This window comes from Oncorhynchus clarkii, chromosome 16 (genome assembly GCF_045791955.1).
Source record: "Oncorhynchus clarkii lewisi isolate Uvic-CL-2024 chromosome 16, UVic_Ocla_1.0, whole genome shotgun sequence".
In the NCBI taxonomy this organism is placed as follows: Eukaryota; Metazoa; Chordata; class Actinopteri; order Salmoniformes; family Salmonidae; genus Oncorhynchus; species Oncorhynchus clarkii.
In genome coordinates, this window is record NC_092162.1 from 57,034,264 (window position 1) to 57,049,045 (window position 14,782).

At 45.9% G+C, this 14,782-nt stretch overlaps 1 protein-coding gene across 5 annotated transcripts in view; it reads right to left on the minus strand.

Moving 5' to 3' along the window:
• The window catches only part of LOC139368797 (IQ motif and SEC7 domain-containing protein 1-like), a 242,159-nt gene that overhangs the window by 86,083 nt on the left and 141,294 nt on the right, over positions 1-14,782 (minus strand). The window contains exon 1 of one of the 5 annotated variants that reach the window (XM_071108153.1): positions 13,739-13,805. The exons of 2 other annotated variants lie outside the window; for them this stretch is intronic. In XM_071108153.1, the coding sequence (XP_070964254.1) occupies positions 13,739-13,791 (53 nt within the window). In that variant the 5' untranslated portion in view covers positions 13,792-13,805. Of the gene's footprint in view, positions 1-3,857; positions 4,127-5,678; positions 5,893-13,738; positions 13,806-14,782 lie in introns of those variants that run through there. 2 more of the 5 variants (XM_071108154.1, XM_071108156.1) reach the window with 2 other exon arrangements.

Sequence of the window (14,782 nt, forward strand, 5' to 3'; positions counted from 1 at the left end):
GCCTCATTTTCACATAATTCTCTCATTCTAAAAATTATCCACGTACTGTAGAGGGAAAACAGTTAACAGATAGTGGTTAGTTCGTTAACTAGTTAACATTTTACACAGATTGCCAGGGTCCAGTAAGCAACTAACGCGTTATAACTTGAGCTAATTTTCATAAACTCAATCATTTGATCAGATAAATTGGCTAATGTGGCTCAACATTTCTCTGGCTAGCTAACGGAAAATTCGATCCAGCTAGCACGAGTCTTAACAATGCTATCAATTCTTGTTCCACCACACTTTCTCCCTCACCTCAAACTTTCCAAATGCCAGTTGTTTTTCGGTTATAGCTCATGAAGTACGCTTTATCACCTTCTCACCCTTCACCCCCGTGGTCAGGCTTCTCACCTAATGTTACCTATTCGTTATCATTCAGGGGACGCATTGCCGTAACTGGCAAGCTGCCTTTCCACCCTCCGCTGTCATTCCAGAGCGCGCGCTGAGGCTGTAACTAGCAAGTTGGTCGTCTCTCCTCTCTTCAGTCGCGTGCTGCGCTGCATGCTGTTGTGTGAACGATTGTCTGAACCTTGGATACAGCCAGTATCGCTCCAAACGCGAATAACTCGTTCGCTTACTACAGCCAGTAGTCCTCCACCCCCCCCAAAACTTTTCTCATCGGATCTACACGAATCACATAGGTCATCTATTTTGGATTAAAAACAGCGAATATCGCCGAAAGGTGACTAGTTTGCATCCCTGAATGGGGCATGACATGATGAACATTTTCTGAATACTGCAGCAGAGCAATCAATAGTCATAGTCTCATAGATGATTATTCTCAGTCTCAAATAATTAACTAAATCTATGAATGTGTTGTAATAATGCGATCCATTCCATTCTGAGAGCAGGACTTCCAACACTGAAAGGCCTATACATTTATCAGCACAGGATCAATCATCAACCTGCTCGGAGAAATCTTGGCCAATGAATTAGTAATGTTTCAGCTTTAAACTAAGGCCATGGGTTATGTATTTACTCCTGTACAGTCTCTCAGATACACACAGAGCTGAAAGAACTCCAGGCCGTGTCAAGATATTGTACAGTATTTCTCTCACTTTTTCTCTCTTCCCCATGTTCTCGGTCTCTCTCACACACAAAGACACACAATACAACTTATTGTGCATTAGTTACAGCACACATACAGTCGAGCACATGGTCAAGCTGGATGGAGAGCATGTTGTGGGGTTAAGAGCCTTGCTCAAGGGCCTAACGGTAGAGGAATATCTTCAGGATGTGAACCCATCAGCCCTCCAACTGCCAGATCAATTCCGCCTGTAGCAGCGCCTTGTGTGCGTACGTGTGTGTGCATGTGTTTTGGGAGCGTGTGTGCTTGTGTGTGTGTACACGTGTGGAATACCAACCATACGGTGCAGAGTGTGTGTGTAGAATACCAACCATACGGTGCAGAGAGAGAGTGTGTGTGTGTGTGGAATATAAACCATATGGTGCAGAGAGAGTGTGTGTGTGTGTGTGGAATATAAACCATACGGTACAGAGAGAGAGTGTGTGTGTGTGTGGAATATAAATCATACGGTGCAGAGAGAGAGTGTGTGTGTGTGTGGAATACAAACCATATGGTGCAGAGTGTGTGTGTGGAATATAAACCATATGGTGCAGAGTGAGTGTGTGTGTGTGTGGAATACAAACCATACGGTACAGAGAGAGTGTGTGTGTGTGTGGAATATAAACCATATGGTGCAGAGTGTGTGTGTGTGTGTGTGGAATATAAATCATACGGTGCAGAGAGAGTGTGTGTGTGTGGAATATAAACCATATGGTGCAGAAAGAGTGTGTGTGTGTGTGTGGAATATAAACCATATGGTGCAGAAAGAGAGTGTGTGTGTGTGTGTGTGTGGAATATAAACCATATGGTGCAGAGTGTGTGTGTGTACATGAGAGCTGCAGTGCAGCAACATGAGCTCATCACTCCTCTTCTCCTCTCATCCCCACCCCACCCCTTCACTCCTCTCTCACCATTACATAAGTTAGTGCAGCACGCTCCCCTCAGGCACCCAAAGAAATGAGATGCAAAGGAATGTCATCAAAAGTAAGAGAGGGTAAGAGAGGACAAGAGCTGCTAGAGAACGATGCAGAAGAAGAGATGTGGGCAGCATATGCGTTTGAGACAAGAGCAGTCACAGCTACATAACCCCTACACACTGATCATGTAAAATGGAAGTATATACCAGAGTCAAGGGACTCTCCATTTCAGTGTATTCTGCTCACAAACACTAGAATACAATGCTGCAACAGAAAGTGAAAGAACTGGGATCGTGTGAAAGAGAGTAGCTTCACTGCCATAGCAAAAAACACATATATGATGTAGTGTACCTACCAGATGATCTAAACCCAATGAATGTATCAGGACTCAGGAGTCTGTATGTCATTAACATGTACATTTAGTCATTTAGCAGATGCTCTTATCCACAGCGACTTACAGGAGCAATTAGGGTTAAGTGCCTTGCTCAAGGGCACATCGACAGAATGTTCGGCTCGGGGATTCGAATCGGCGACCTTTCGGTTACTGGCCCAACACTCTTAACCGCTAGCGGTCCTCCAGTATCCCCAACAATACACATATTTGTTGTGGCCCTGGACAAACTCACCTGACTCAACTCAATGAGGGCTTGATGATTAGTTGACAAGTTAAATCTGGTGTGCTTGTCTAGGGCTACAACTAAAATGTGTACTGTTGGAGATACTGGAAGACTGGAGTTGAGAAACACTGCGGTAGGCTACCTGTCGCTATGAGCTTCACAAGTAAATAAACCAGACTCCCAACAGCCTCATTTGCACTTCAAAGCTGCAGGTTGAAGTTTAAATGTTTAGTAGCAGAAATGCGGCATAACTCTGAAATGAATAGATATTACAACAGTAAGTACATCAGCCACTAATGTCTAACTTGGTCTCACAAACAACACGGTAATGGAAGGTGGTATATTTCTGTTATATTATCCTTGACCTTAGACCTTGGAACTCTTTCAAAATGAGTTGGAATGTCTTGCGTAGGTCAGTTTATTCAAGGTAATTATTTGCAACATTGTTAGAGAGGAAGGTAGGCCTTAATGTTTCATCTGTCTGTATTCCACATATGCTTGTCACAGAATAACCTCAAAACTGGATCACAATAGATGTCCAACTGTAGTACACACTGATCACACTAAGATGTCACGTTGAGCAATCACAGAAAGGGCTTGATGTATTCAGAGTTCACGGTGCAGTCTCCCTCTGGGAGTAACACAAGTTTCAATTATTCAGAGAAGTGGACACTTTCAATCCAACATTCAATAGATCTGAAGAACTGTGTACACACAGAGAGCTTAAGATGCTGTAGGTGGAAACTACTGAGGTCAATTCTACTGGAATAATGCCCTAGGTCTGTGTTATCATCAATATCCCACCAAACAAAATACAATCGTAGTTCTATAATGCTACAATACTCAACAGTAGAGGGAGTTTCAGTAGTCACACGAATTCTCGATTGGATATGCTCACTTGGGTGCTAAAATCAATCATGAACACAGGTGTGAGGAAACATGCTGAATCAACTGTAAACTTGTGAATCTGGGCCTGACGCAATTGGGTGTGTGTGTGTGTGTGTGTATACATTTGTGTGTGTGTGTGTGTGTGTGTGTGTGTGTGTGTGTGTGTGTGTGTGTTTTGAACTTATGTTGGAATGAGTCACTACTATCAGCATGATCAATCCAAACAAAAAATTGAAAATTGTTCAATAGTGTTAGCTGGAAAACAGACACACTTCAAATGGCAACAACTGCGTGTATAAGCTGTTCCATACCACAACTTTAACTCACCACAGTGGAACTACATGTCCAACTGGCTGGTTGCAGCTTTTCCATTACACACATCGGTCTCCTCTCTGCCCAGAAAAGATCTCTCGTCATAAACCCAGTGTACCAACACAGGCAGCCAACGTCCTATGTCTCTCCCCTCTCGGTCCTGATGTAGGTCAAGACACTGCTGTTTGTCAAGGTGTCCAGATTAAGTCAGAACAGCTTCAGACCAGGTCCACATGCTGTACTGTAGCCTACTTCCCATGGGGCTGGGTTGGTCTGTTTGTTCCTCCTGGAGTCAGCTGCCGATCATGAGGCAGGGTTGCGTCACCGTTTGCCTCACAACCCCAGTTTCAGCATATTCCACCACAATGTCGATACAGTGGAAGATACAGACGTTGGCATGGACACATTGATAGACACAGTTAGAGATTGAGGAAGTGTGTGAATCCAGTAGCCTCCAGTTTCCTTTACTATTCAGATGATACCCAACAGTGAGGTTAGCCTCATCCCTGTTGTTCCCCATGGATTGGAGACAAGGTGCAGAAGTGTTCAGGGGCCCAGAGACGCCATCCAGACACACAGACAGTAAATAAATAATGGTTGCTGTGCTGTGCTCCACTCGCTGCCATGGAACTATGGTCAGATCAGGTTGCCAGTCTTCTACTGTGTCATTATAACCTCTTTCACTGTCATACCAACCAATGTATTGAACATAGTGGTTAGAGTGTTGGACTAGTAACCGGAAGGTTGCAAGTTCATACCCCCGAGCTGACAAGGTACAAATCTGTCGTTCTGCCCCTGAACAGGCAGTTAACCCACAGGCCATCATTGAAAATAAGAATTTGTTCTTAACTGACTTGCCTAGTTAAATAAAAGGTACAAATATATATATATATATATTTTTTTTAAATCCTTACTTTAACACTGACCAGAATCAGATCAGACAGTCTAGCTGGCCTTTCTTGCAAAACATCCTTCTGTTCCCGCCAGAGACAAACTTCACTTGAACAAAACACATGTGAAAGCTTGACTGTCTCCGAGATGTTATCTGAAGAGACACTTCTAAGTCAGAAGAAGTTGGAGAAACTTACATGTTGAGAAAACAATGAGACAGCAGGTCAAAAGGAATGTGTTCCAGAGGCACAGTGTGTTCTGACGAGACAGGAATGTTCCTCATGGGTCAGTACATGCCTTGTGAGATAACCGTTTATTTAAATCAGCCCAACAGGGTTCAGAAACTTGATATGACTCACAGAAACACAGAAAGGAGCATAGAAAGGCAGAAGTAAACTGAACAAGCCAACCACACAACACCAGCCTTTTAAAAATAACATAGAAAATGGTTTTATTTTGACACAGATAATGTTCATCTAACACTTTGTTCTGGGAACATATGGGTTCATTCAAGTTGAGATTTGCATCTTTTAAGAAAATGTCCTCTGTATTCCATTGTACTCCAGAAGACTGACCTGAGCATTGCTTCAAAGCTTTTATATATCTTCATTTTCCAAATGATTGTGTTGGGTGTGTACTGTGTTGGGTGTGTACTGTGTGTACTGTGTTGGGTGTGTACTGTCAAATTTAGGAAACTTTGCATCAGTGCCGCTCCTACCGTATGTGTGGATTTAGCCTAACACTGACGAAAATGATGATATGTTTCCAGGGTGTTGAACATCTAACATGTCTCCAGGAAACCACTTTTATAGACCGTATGGGCTGTATCTTTTATAAACTGGTAAAATATTTTCTAGGCAGTTTCTAAAGAAATAGAAGAGACATGAGGAGCAGACTCTGGGGCTCCTCGCTGTCTGGGAACAGTCATGACAGATGATTTCCTACCTTATTGTTCGGCTTGAAATGCAGTACTTCCACATCACATTCCACGCGGCAGTGACCTCACTGCAGACACCAGACACGCAGGGAAAACATGTGCAGCATGGCACACGCAGGAAGGAAGTCTCAAAATGTCCCAAACGCACCAAACTGTGGCAATTCCACCTATAGCAGCCAGTGGAGAGACACCCTGTTCTAGAGCACAAATGACAGCCCACATCCTTCACTGTCCAAAGAAAAACACAGAGAATTCATTTTCTTCCAGCTCCAGTTTTCTCAGCTGTGCCGTTTAGAAGTTCCCTGTCCCAGTTTATCCTGCCTGCGTCCACACTCAGAAAATTGCTAGACTAGCAAGTTATCCTGATGACCAAGAAAGGTAAAGGCTCAGTTCAGTATGTCTAGGCTCCTCGTAACAAAGGCTCTCGACCCATACTGTTCACTACAACACCACCCCTCCCTCTCTCCACCCATACTGTTCACTACAACACCACCCCTCCCTCACGCCAGCCATACTATTCCCTTCTACACCACTCCTCCCTCTCTCCACCCATAATTTTCACTACTACACCACCCCTCCATCTCTCCACCCTTACTGTTCACTACTACACCACCCCTCCCTATCTCCACCAATACTGTTCACTACTACACCACTCCTCCCTCTCTCCACCCATAATGTTCACTACTACACCACCCCTCCATCTCTCCACCCTTACTGTTCACTACTACACCACCCCTCCCAATGTCCACCCATACTGTTCACTACTACACAACCCCTCCCTCTCTCCACCCATACTGTTCACTACGACACCACCCCTCCCTCTCTGCACCCATACTGTTCACTACCACACCACCCCTCCCTCTCTCCACCCATACATACTGTTCACTACTACACCACCCCTCCCATACTATTCACTACTACACCACCCCTGCCTCTCTCCACCCATACTGTTCACTACTACACCACCCCTCCCTCTCTCCACCCATACTGTTCACTACTACACCACCCCTCCCTCACTCCACCCATACTGTTCACTACTACACCACCCCTCCCTCTCTCCACCCATACTGTTCACTACTACACCACCCCTCCCTCTCTCCACCCATACTGTTCACTACTACACCACCCCTCCCTCTCTCCACCCATACTGTTCACTACTACACATCACCTCTCCACCCATACTGTTCACTACTACACAACCCCTCCCTCTCTCCACCCATACTGTTCACTATGACACCGTACTGTTCACTACCACACCACCCCTCCCTCTCTCCACCCATACATACTGTTCACTACTACACCACCCCTCATACCCTCTCTCCACCCATACTGTTCACTACTACACCACCCCTCCCTCTCTCCACCCATACTGTTCACTACTACACCACCCCTAACTCTCTCCAACCATTCTGTTCACTACTACACCACCCCTCCCTCTCTCCACCCATACTGTTCACTACTACACCACCCCTCCCTCTCTCCACCCATACTGTTCACTACTACACCACCCCTCCCTCTCTCCACCCATACTGTTCACTACTACACCACCCCTCCCTTCTCTCCACCCATACTGTTCACTACTACACCACCTCTCCCTCTCTCCACCCATACTGTTCACTACTACACCACCCCTCCCTCTCTCCACCCATCATACTGTTCACTACTACACCACCTCTCCCTCTCTCCACCCATACTGTTCACTACTACACCACCCCTCCCTCTCTCCACCCATACTGTTCACTACTACACTACACCCCCCCCCTCTACCCATACTGTTCACTACTACACCACCCCTCCCTCTCTCCACCCATACTGTTCACTACTACTCCACCCCTCCCTCTCTCCACCCATACTGTTCACTACTACACCACCCCTCCCTCTCTCCACCCATACTGTTCACTACTACACACCCCCCCTCTCTCCACCCATACTGTTCACTACTACATCACCTCTCCCTCTCTCCACCCATACTGTTCACTACTACACCACCCCTCCCTCTCTCCACCCATACTGTTCACTACTACACTACACCACCCCTCCCTCTCTCCACCCATACTGTTCACTACTACACCCCCCCCCTCTCTACCCATACTGTTCACTACTACACCACCCCCCCCTCTCTCCACCCATACTGTTCACTACTACACCACCCCCCCTCTCTCCACCCATACTGTTCACTACTACACCACCCCTCCCTCTCTCCACCCATACTGTTCACTACTACACCACCCCTCCCTCTCTCCACCCACTGTTCACTACTACACCCCCTCCCTCTCTCCACCCATACTGTTCACTACTACACCACCCCTCCCTCACTCCACCCATACTGTTCACTACTACACCACCTCTCCCTCTCTCCACCCATACTGTTCACTACTACACCCCCCCCTCTCTCCACCCATACTGTTCACTACTACATCACCTCTCCCTCTCTCCACCTATACTGTTCACTACTACACCACCCCTCCCTCTCTCCACCCATACTGTTCACTACTACACCCCTCACCTACACCTCTCCCCACGCCAGCCATACTGTTCACTACTACAAGACCCCTCGCCTTCTCTCCAACCATACTGTTCACTACTACACCACCCCTCCCTCTCTCCACCCATACTGTTCACTACTACACCACCCCTCCCTCTCTCCACCCATACTGTTCACTACTACACCACCCCTCCCTCTCTCCACCCATACTGTTCACTACTACACCCCTCCCTCTCTCCACCCACTGTTCACTACTACACCACCCCTCCCTCTCTCCACCCATACTGTTCACTACTACACCACCCCTCCCTCACTCCACCCATACTGTTCACTACTACACACCACCTCTCCCTCTCTCCACCCATACTGTTCACTACTACACCCCCCCTCTCTCCACCCATACTGTTCACTACTACATCACCTCTCCCTCTCTCCACCTATACTGTTCACTACTACACCACCCCTCCCTCTCTCCACCCATACTGTTCACTACTACACCACCTCTCCCTCTCTCCACCCATACTGTTCACTACTACACCACCCCTCCCTCTCTCCACCCATACTGTTCACTACTACATCACCCTCCCTCTCTCCACCCATACTGTTCACTACTACATCACCTCTCCCTCTCTCCACCTATACTGTTCACTACTACACCACCCCCCCCTCTCTCCACCCATACTGTTCACTACTACACCCCCCCCTCTCCACCCATACTGTTCACTACTACACCCCCCCCCCTCTCCACCCATACTGTTCACTACTACACCACCCCTCCCTCTCTCCACCCATACTGTTCACTACTACATCACCCCTCCCTCTCTCCACCCATACTGTTCACTACTACATCACCTCTCCCTCTCTCCACCCATACTGTTCACTACTACACCACCCCTCCCTCTCTCCAACCATACTGTTCACTACTACACCCCCCCCCCCTCTCCACCCATACTGTTCACTACTACACCACTCTTTCCCTCTCTCCTTGCTTTCTTGAGGACAACCCTTATTTTTGTTTCCTTACAACGCACCCTAACCCATCTGGCTGGGACTGTCTATGATCCCCAATGGTGATGCCTGTGCTGTGCTGTGCTGTGCTGTGTGTGTGTGTGTGTGTGTGTGTGTGTGTGTGTGTGTGTGTGTGTGTGTGTGTGTGTGTGTGTGTGTGTGTGTGTGTGTGAGTGTGTGTGTGTGTGTGTGTGTACGCGTGTGCCTAGTACCTGGGCCCATGTCCAAAAATTACAGAGCTCTCAATAGGAAGGCCAAGCAGGGGGAGGGTTAGCCCCAGTTCAGCAGCTGGGAAAGGCTGTTTTCAGTTACTACACCGGCCTTGCTTTAACAACTTAGCTAAAGTCTTGGAACAGAATCTGACCATGTTACTGTAAACTCTCTGCTGGTGTTTCGAGTCACAACCCATAATGACTACGTTATTCCAGTGACTGAGGAATCAGGAACATAATGAAGTATTTTTGATCAGGCATAAATAACAGGTTTTCATAATGTTAGAGACTACAGTGTCTCTCACACGCACACGCACACGCACAGACAGAGAGAGAGACTCGGACACTATACCCTCTGTCCCATTGGTGGACATGGCCTGTCCACTGTGTTCCTCCACTGCTGTGATTGAGATGGAGAGAAAGAGGTGGAAGCACCTCTATTAATATAGTCTTTCAGGGTCCAGCACTGAGTGTTTGCATATAAACAATGAGGAAAAATAGGAAGAGAGAAAGATCTTTCTTAGTTTGAATTTAGAGGCTCCTCCTCTCCCTCCCTCCATATCTCTAATGCAATCCCAAAGGATATAAGAGCTACTGTACAGTCCCCCTGCCTTTCTGTATCGGTATAGCCTCTTAGTTTCTCTATTCCTCTCTCATCACCTATTCTTTTCACTTTCCCATTTCAAGATGTCCCTCCCACATTCTCTGTAGTGTCTGTATTCAGCTCTTTCAAGCTCTGTCATGGATGGAAGATAATGAAGCAGCACATAGAATGTCTCCCATTGCACCATAATGGACTGAGATATTAAACTAAGAGGAAATACAAGGAAGAGGAATAAGAAGAATTGCTATTCAGTATTCCAATTAGCAATGTTTAGCAAATGTCAACACAATGTTTAGCATGTGTCAATACCAGAAGAAACGTGACTGACTCAACACCCATCCATGCAGTGTGACGACTGTACCTACAACTGATGAGAATTCCCAGCAATATAAAGTGACAGGAGGCACTGTTTTCAGGGTAAAATAACTGCTATGCAATGCATTATGGAAATGTCCTCATCCTATGAATACTAATGACCACAGCGTGTGTGTTCATGTGTGTGTGTGTGAGAATACATTAGGATAGATGTGACAGTGTGACAGGTGCTTCTGAGGGTTCCACAGACTCTGGATCAGTCACCCATGTCTCCAAATGCAGCTCAGTTCTAATTTAGACATCAAACTCAGGCCTGAAGCGGTCGGCAACATTAAACCAACTATATGGGTTATGCATGAGAAAAACTCCACATGTAGGCTACGCCTGTGATGTATATCAATATGAAATGTTACTTTAACAGTAGTGAAGTTGCAGAAGGTGAGAGTTATTAGATAAGTTAATACATTTATTATTATAGTTTCGATTATCACCAACGAGTACGGATGCTTTATGGTTATGTAGAACATAAAACCCTTTTCTCATTGCTCTTGAAGCTTCAAAATGCAGTATACCTCAAAATGCATGATATTAGTGTCGGCCGCTTACAACACATCTCTGCTTGGGGGGGGGGGGGGGTGACCCTTGGTTGTTCTCCTTGAGTGTGGATAACGTCTTTTCTGTGGGAGTCAGCCAAACATTCGTATTCTCAACAGCATGGTGGAATCACAGCAGCTGTACTAGAATATAGAACGTCAGCTATCCGCTCGTGACAGGCAGTCAGAGACATGGGGAGTATTTTATAGTCCCTGTAGAGGGGATAGGGGAGGATGAATTGAAGAATGCTTCCTAAGTGTGCGCGGCTCCACCTTCCTATTGCGTAAACTACCTACTTTATGTACAGTGCTGTATATCAAACGCTGAGAGGAAACACTCTGACTAGATTCAGTAAGATGACCTGCCCTGCACTTACTTAAAGCCATTTGAAGATCATTCCCCACTCTATGTTTCTGCCACTAAGCTGATAGCACTGACCTGCGATACAATCATCCAGCATAAAATCTAATCTTACACTCCAAGGAGACTGCACGGCAACATGAATAAATCCCTGCCCTGTAACATGTAGGCTCATAAAGACAGATTCACTACCCGTAACGTGTAGGCTCAAAGACAGATTCACTACCTGTAACGTGTAGGCTCATAAAGACAGATTCACTACCTATAACGTGTAGGCTCATGAAGACAGATTCACTACCTGTAACGTGTAGGCTCATAAAGACAGATTCACTACCTGTAACGTGTAGGCTCAAAGACAATTTCACTACCTGTAACGTGTAGGCTCATAAAGACAGATTCACTACCTGTAACGTGTAGCCTCATAAAGACAGATTCACTACCTGTAACGTGTAGACTCACAAAGACAGATTCACTACCTGTAACGTGTAGGCTCAAAGACAGATTCACTACCTGTAACGTGTAGGCTCAAAGACAGATTCACTACCTGTAGCCTCACAAAGACAAATTCACTACCTGTAACGTGTAGGCTCAAAGACAGATTCACTACCTGTAACCTCACAAAGACAGATTCACTACCCGTAACGTGTAGGCTCAAAGACAGATTCACTACCTGTAACGTGGAGGCTCATAAAGACAGATTCACTACCTGTAACGTGTAGGCTCGTGTAGGCTAAAGACAGATTCATTACCTGTAACGTGTAGGCTCACAAAGACAGATTCACTACCTGTAACGTGTAGGCTCACAAAGACAGATTGTAGGCTCACAAAGACAGATTGTAGGCTCACAAAGACAGATTCACTACCTGTAACGTGTAGGCTCAAAGACATATTCACTACCTGTAATGTGTAGGCTCACAAAGACAGATTCACTACCTGTAACGTGTAGGCTCACAAAGACAGATTCACTACCTGTAACGTGTAGGCTCAAAGACAGATTCACTACCTGTAACGTGTAGGCTCAAAGACAGATTCACTACCTGTAACGTGTAGGCTCATAAAGACAGATTCACTACCTGTAACGTGTAGCCTCACAAAGACAGATTCACTACCTGTAACGTGTAGGCTCAAAAAGACAGATTCACTACCTGTAACGTGTAGGCTCACAAAGACAGATTCACTACCCGTAACGTGTAGGTTCAAAGACAGATTCACTACCTGTAACGTGTAGGCTCAAAGACAGATTCACTACCTGTAACGTGTAGGCTCAAAGACAGATTCACTACCTGTAACGTGTAGCCTCACAAAGACAGATTCACTACCTGTAACGTGTAGGCTCAAAGACAGATTCACTACCTGTAGCCTCACAAAGACAGATTCACTACCTGTAACGTGTAGGCTCAAAGACAGATTCACTACCTGTAACGTGTAGCCTCTCAAAGACAGATTCACTACCTGTAACGTGTAGGCTCAAAGACAGATTCACTACCTGTAGCCTCACAAAGACAGATTCACTACCTGTAACGTGTAGGCTCAAAGACAGATTCACTACCTGTAGCCTCACAAAGACAGATTCACTACCCGTAACGTGTAGGCTCAAAGACAGATTCACTACCTGTAACGTGGAGGCTCATAAAGACAGATTCACTACCTGTAACGTGTAGGCTCATAAAGACAGATTCACTACCTGTAACGTGTAGGCTCACAAAGACAGATTCATTACCTGTAACGTGTAGGCTCACAAAGACAGATTCACTACCTGTAACGTGTAGGCTCACAAAGACAGATTGTAGGCTCACAAAGACAGATTGTAGGCTCACAAAGACAGATTGTAGGCTCACAAAGACAGATTCACTACCTGTAACGTGTAGGCTCAAAGACATATTCACTACCTGTAATGTGTAGGCTCACAAAGACAGATTCACTACCTGTAACGTGTAGGCTCAAAGACAGATTCACTACCTGTAACGTGTAGGCTCACAAAGACAGATTCACTACCTGCCCCGATGGGAGCAGTAGACTCAACCCTGCATAGATCCTGCACTAGGTGAAAGGTGAACACCACGATGGATGAGTGGATATCGAGTCCAGTCACCCTTCCTCTTCTCTCTTCCTAAGCACTGATCAGCTCCAATCCCATTATAGTAGACAACATTAAGTAGACAAGCATTACCAAGAGACCAAGTGACCCAACCAAGTGTCTTGTTCCTCTCAGGGAAATCGATTGTTGTCCAGCCAGCTCACACCCCAGAATAATGTCTCACACAATCACACTTACTGTTAGCACTATGCCTAAACACTGCCCTATGTGTTCTTCTTAGTTTCTGTCTATAAAACATCTACACCAATTAATTCCAGAGGTTTTTTTTATTCCAATTTGGAGTGTTCAAATGTGAACAGGAAGAAAGATCCATGAGCCACAGGCACAAATTAATTACAAGTGTTTCATCCTGCAGAACAAATCGCAAAATATCTAGTGTAAAGTCAACTTACCTCTTATGAAAAGTATTGTGAGGATGTAGACACAACACATGCCAATAATCCATACAGAATGCCTTACATTTCCACATTTTTCTGCTCCTAAGTTCTCCTGCAGAAGATCAACAGGGGGCCAAGATAAGGAAACAGCGCTGGTTAGCCCATGGTGCCAGGTGTTGTATGTTCATGTTAGCAGATCCAGTAAACATCATGGCACCACAGGTATTGAACATTGCCCAGGTGTTGAATGTGTGAATCCAGACATAGATCCTCCTCTTCTGGCACACTGTCTTGGTCCTGAGTGGGTAAACTTCTCTGGAGCACTACAGTGCTTCTATGGAACTCCCCAGGTTAAAACCGTTCTGGACGTGTGTCTCAACAAACACCAACCCAGATGAGAACCAGGTCCATCTAAAGCAGTCTTAGATCAGGATCCAGACCAAAAGCTATTTGGATCTGTTTGGATCAACTCGGACCAAATTGAAGTCAGGATCTGCTTAAAATAACTTCTACACTGTAGACTGCAACAGCTCGTATCCAGGTCACTCAGGCTGTCCTCTGTTCCCGTCCCTCCAGAGCGTGTGTCAGGCTGGTAGTCTGTGGGGAGGCATGGCTATAGATCCACCGCTCCAGAAGATACTGGAGTCTGTGGGAGTACAGAAGCACTGAGGAATAATCCTTCATACAACACACATGCCTCTCTTCTCTGATAGACACAGTCTCAAACAGGCTTAGCAATGGGCCTCTTCTTCCTCCTCCCTCTCCTCCTCCTCCTCCTCTTTGGCCGCAAAAGCAAACTTCCTCGATGAAGGCAAGAGATGGTGACTCCTCTACCTCTATCACTCCCTCCCTGCGTCTCTGACCCCGTTCCTCTCCCCCTTTTCCTCCTCTCTGACTTTAGACTCTCTTCTCGCTCAATATCTGTACCTTCACGTTCTCTCTCTCACTCACTCTCTGCTAAAGTGAATTACAGCTGCTGCCATCTACATAGATCCTCCCTGAAATGTGCCAATTCTGGTTGCCAGGCAACACTATGGTACTATTGAAACTGCAAATGGA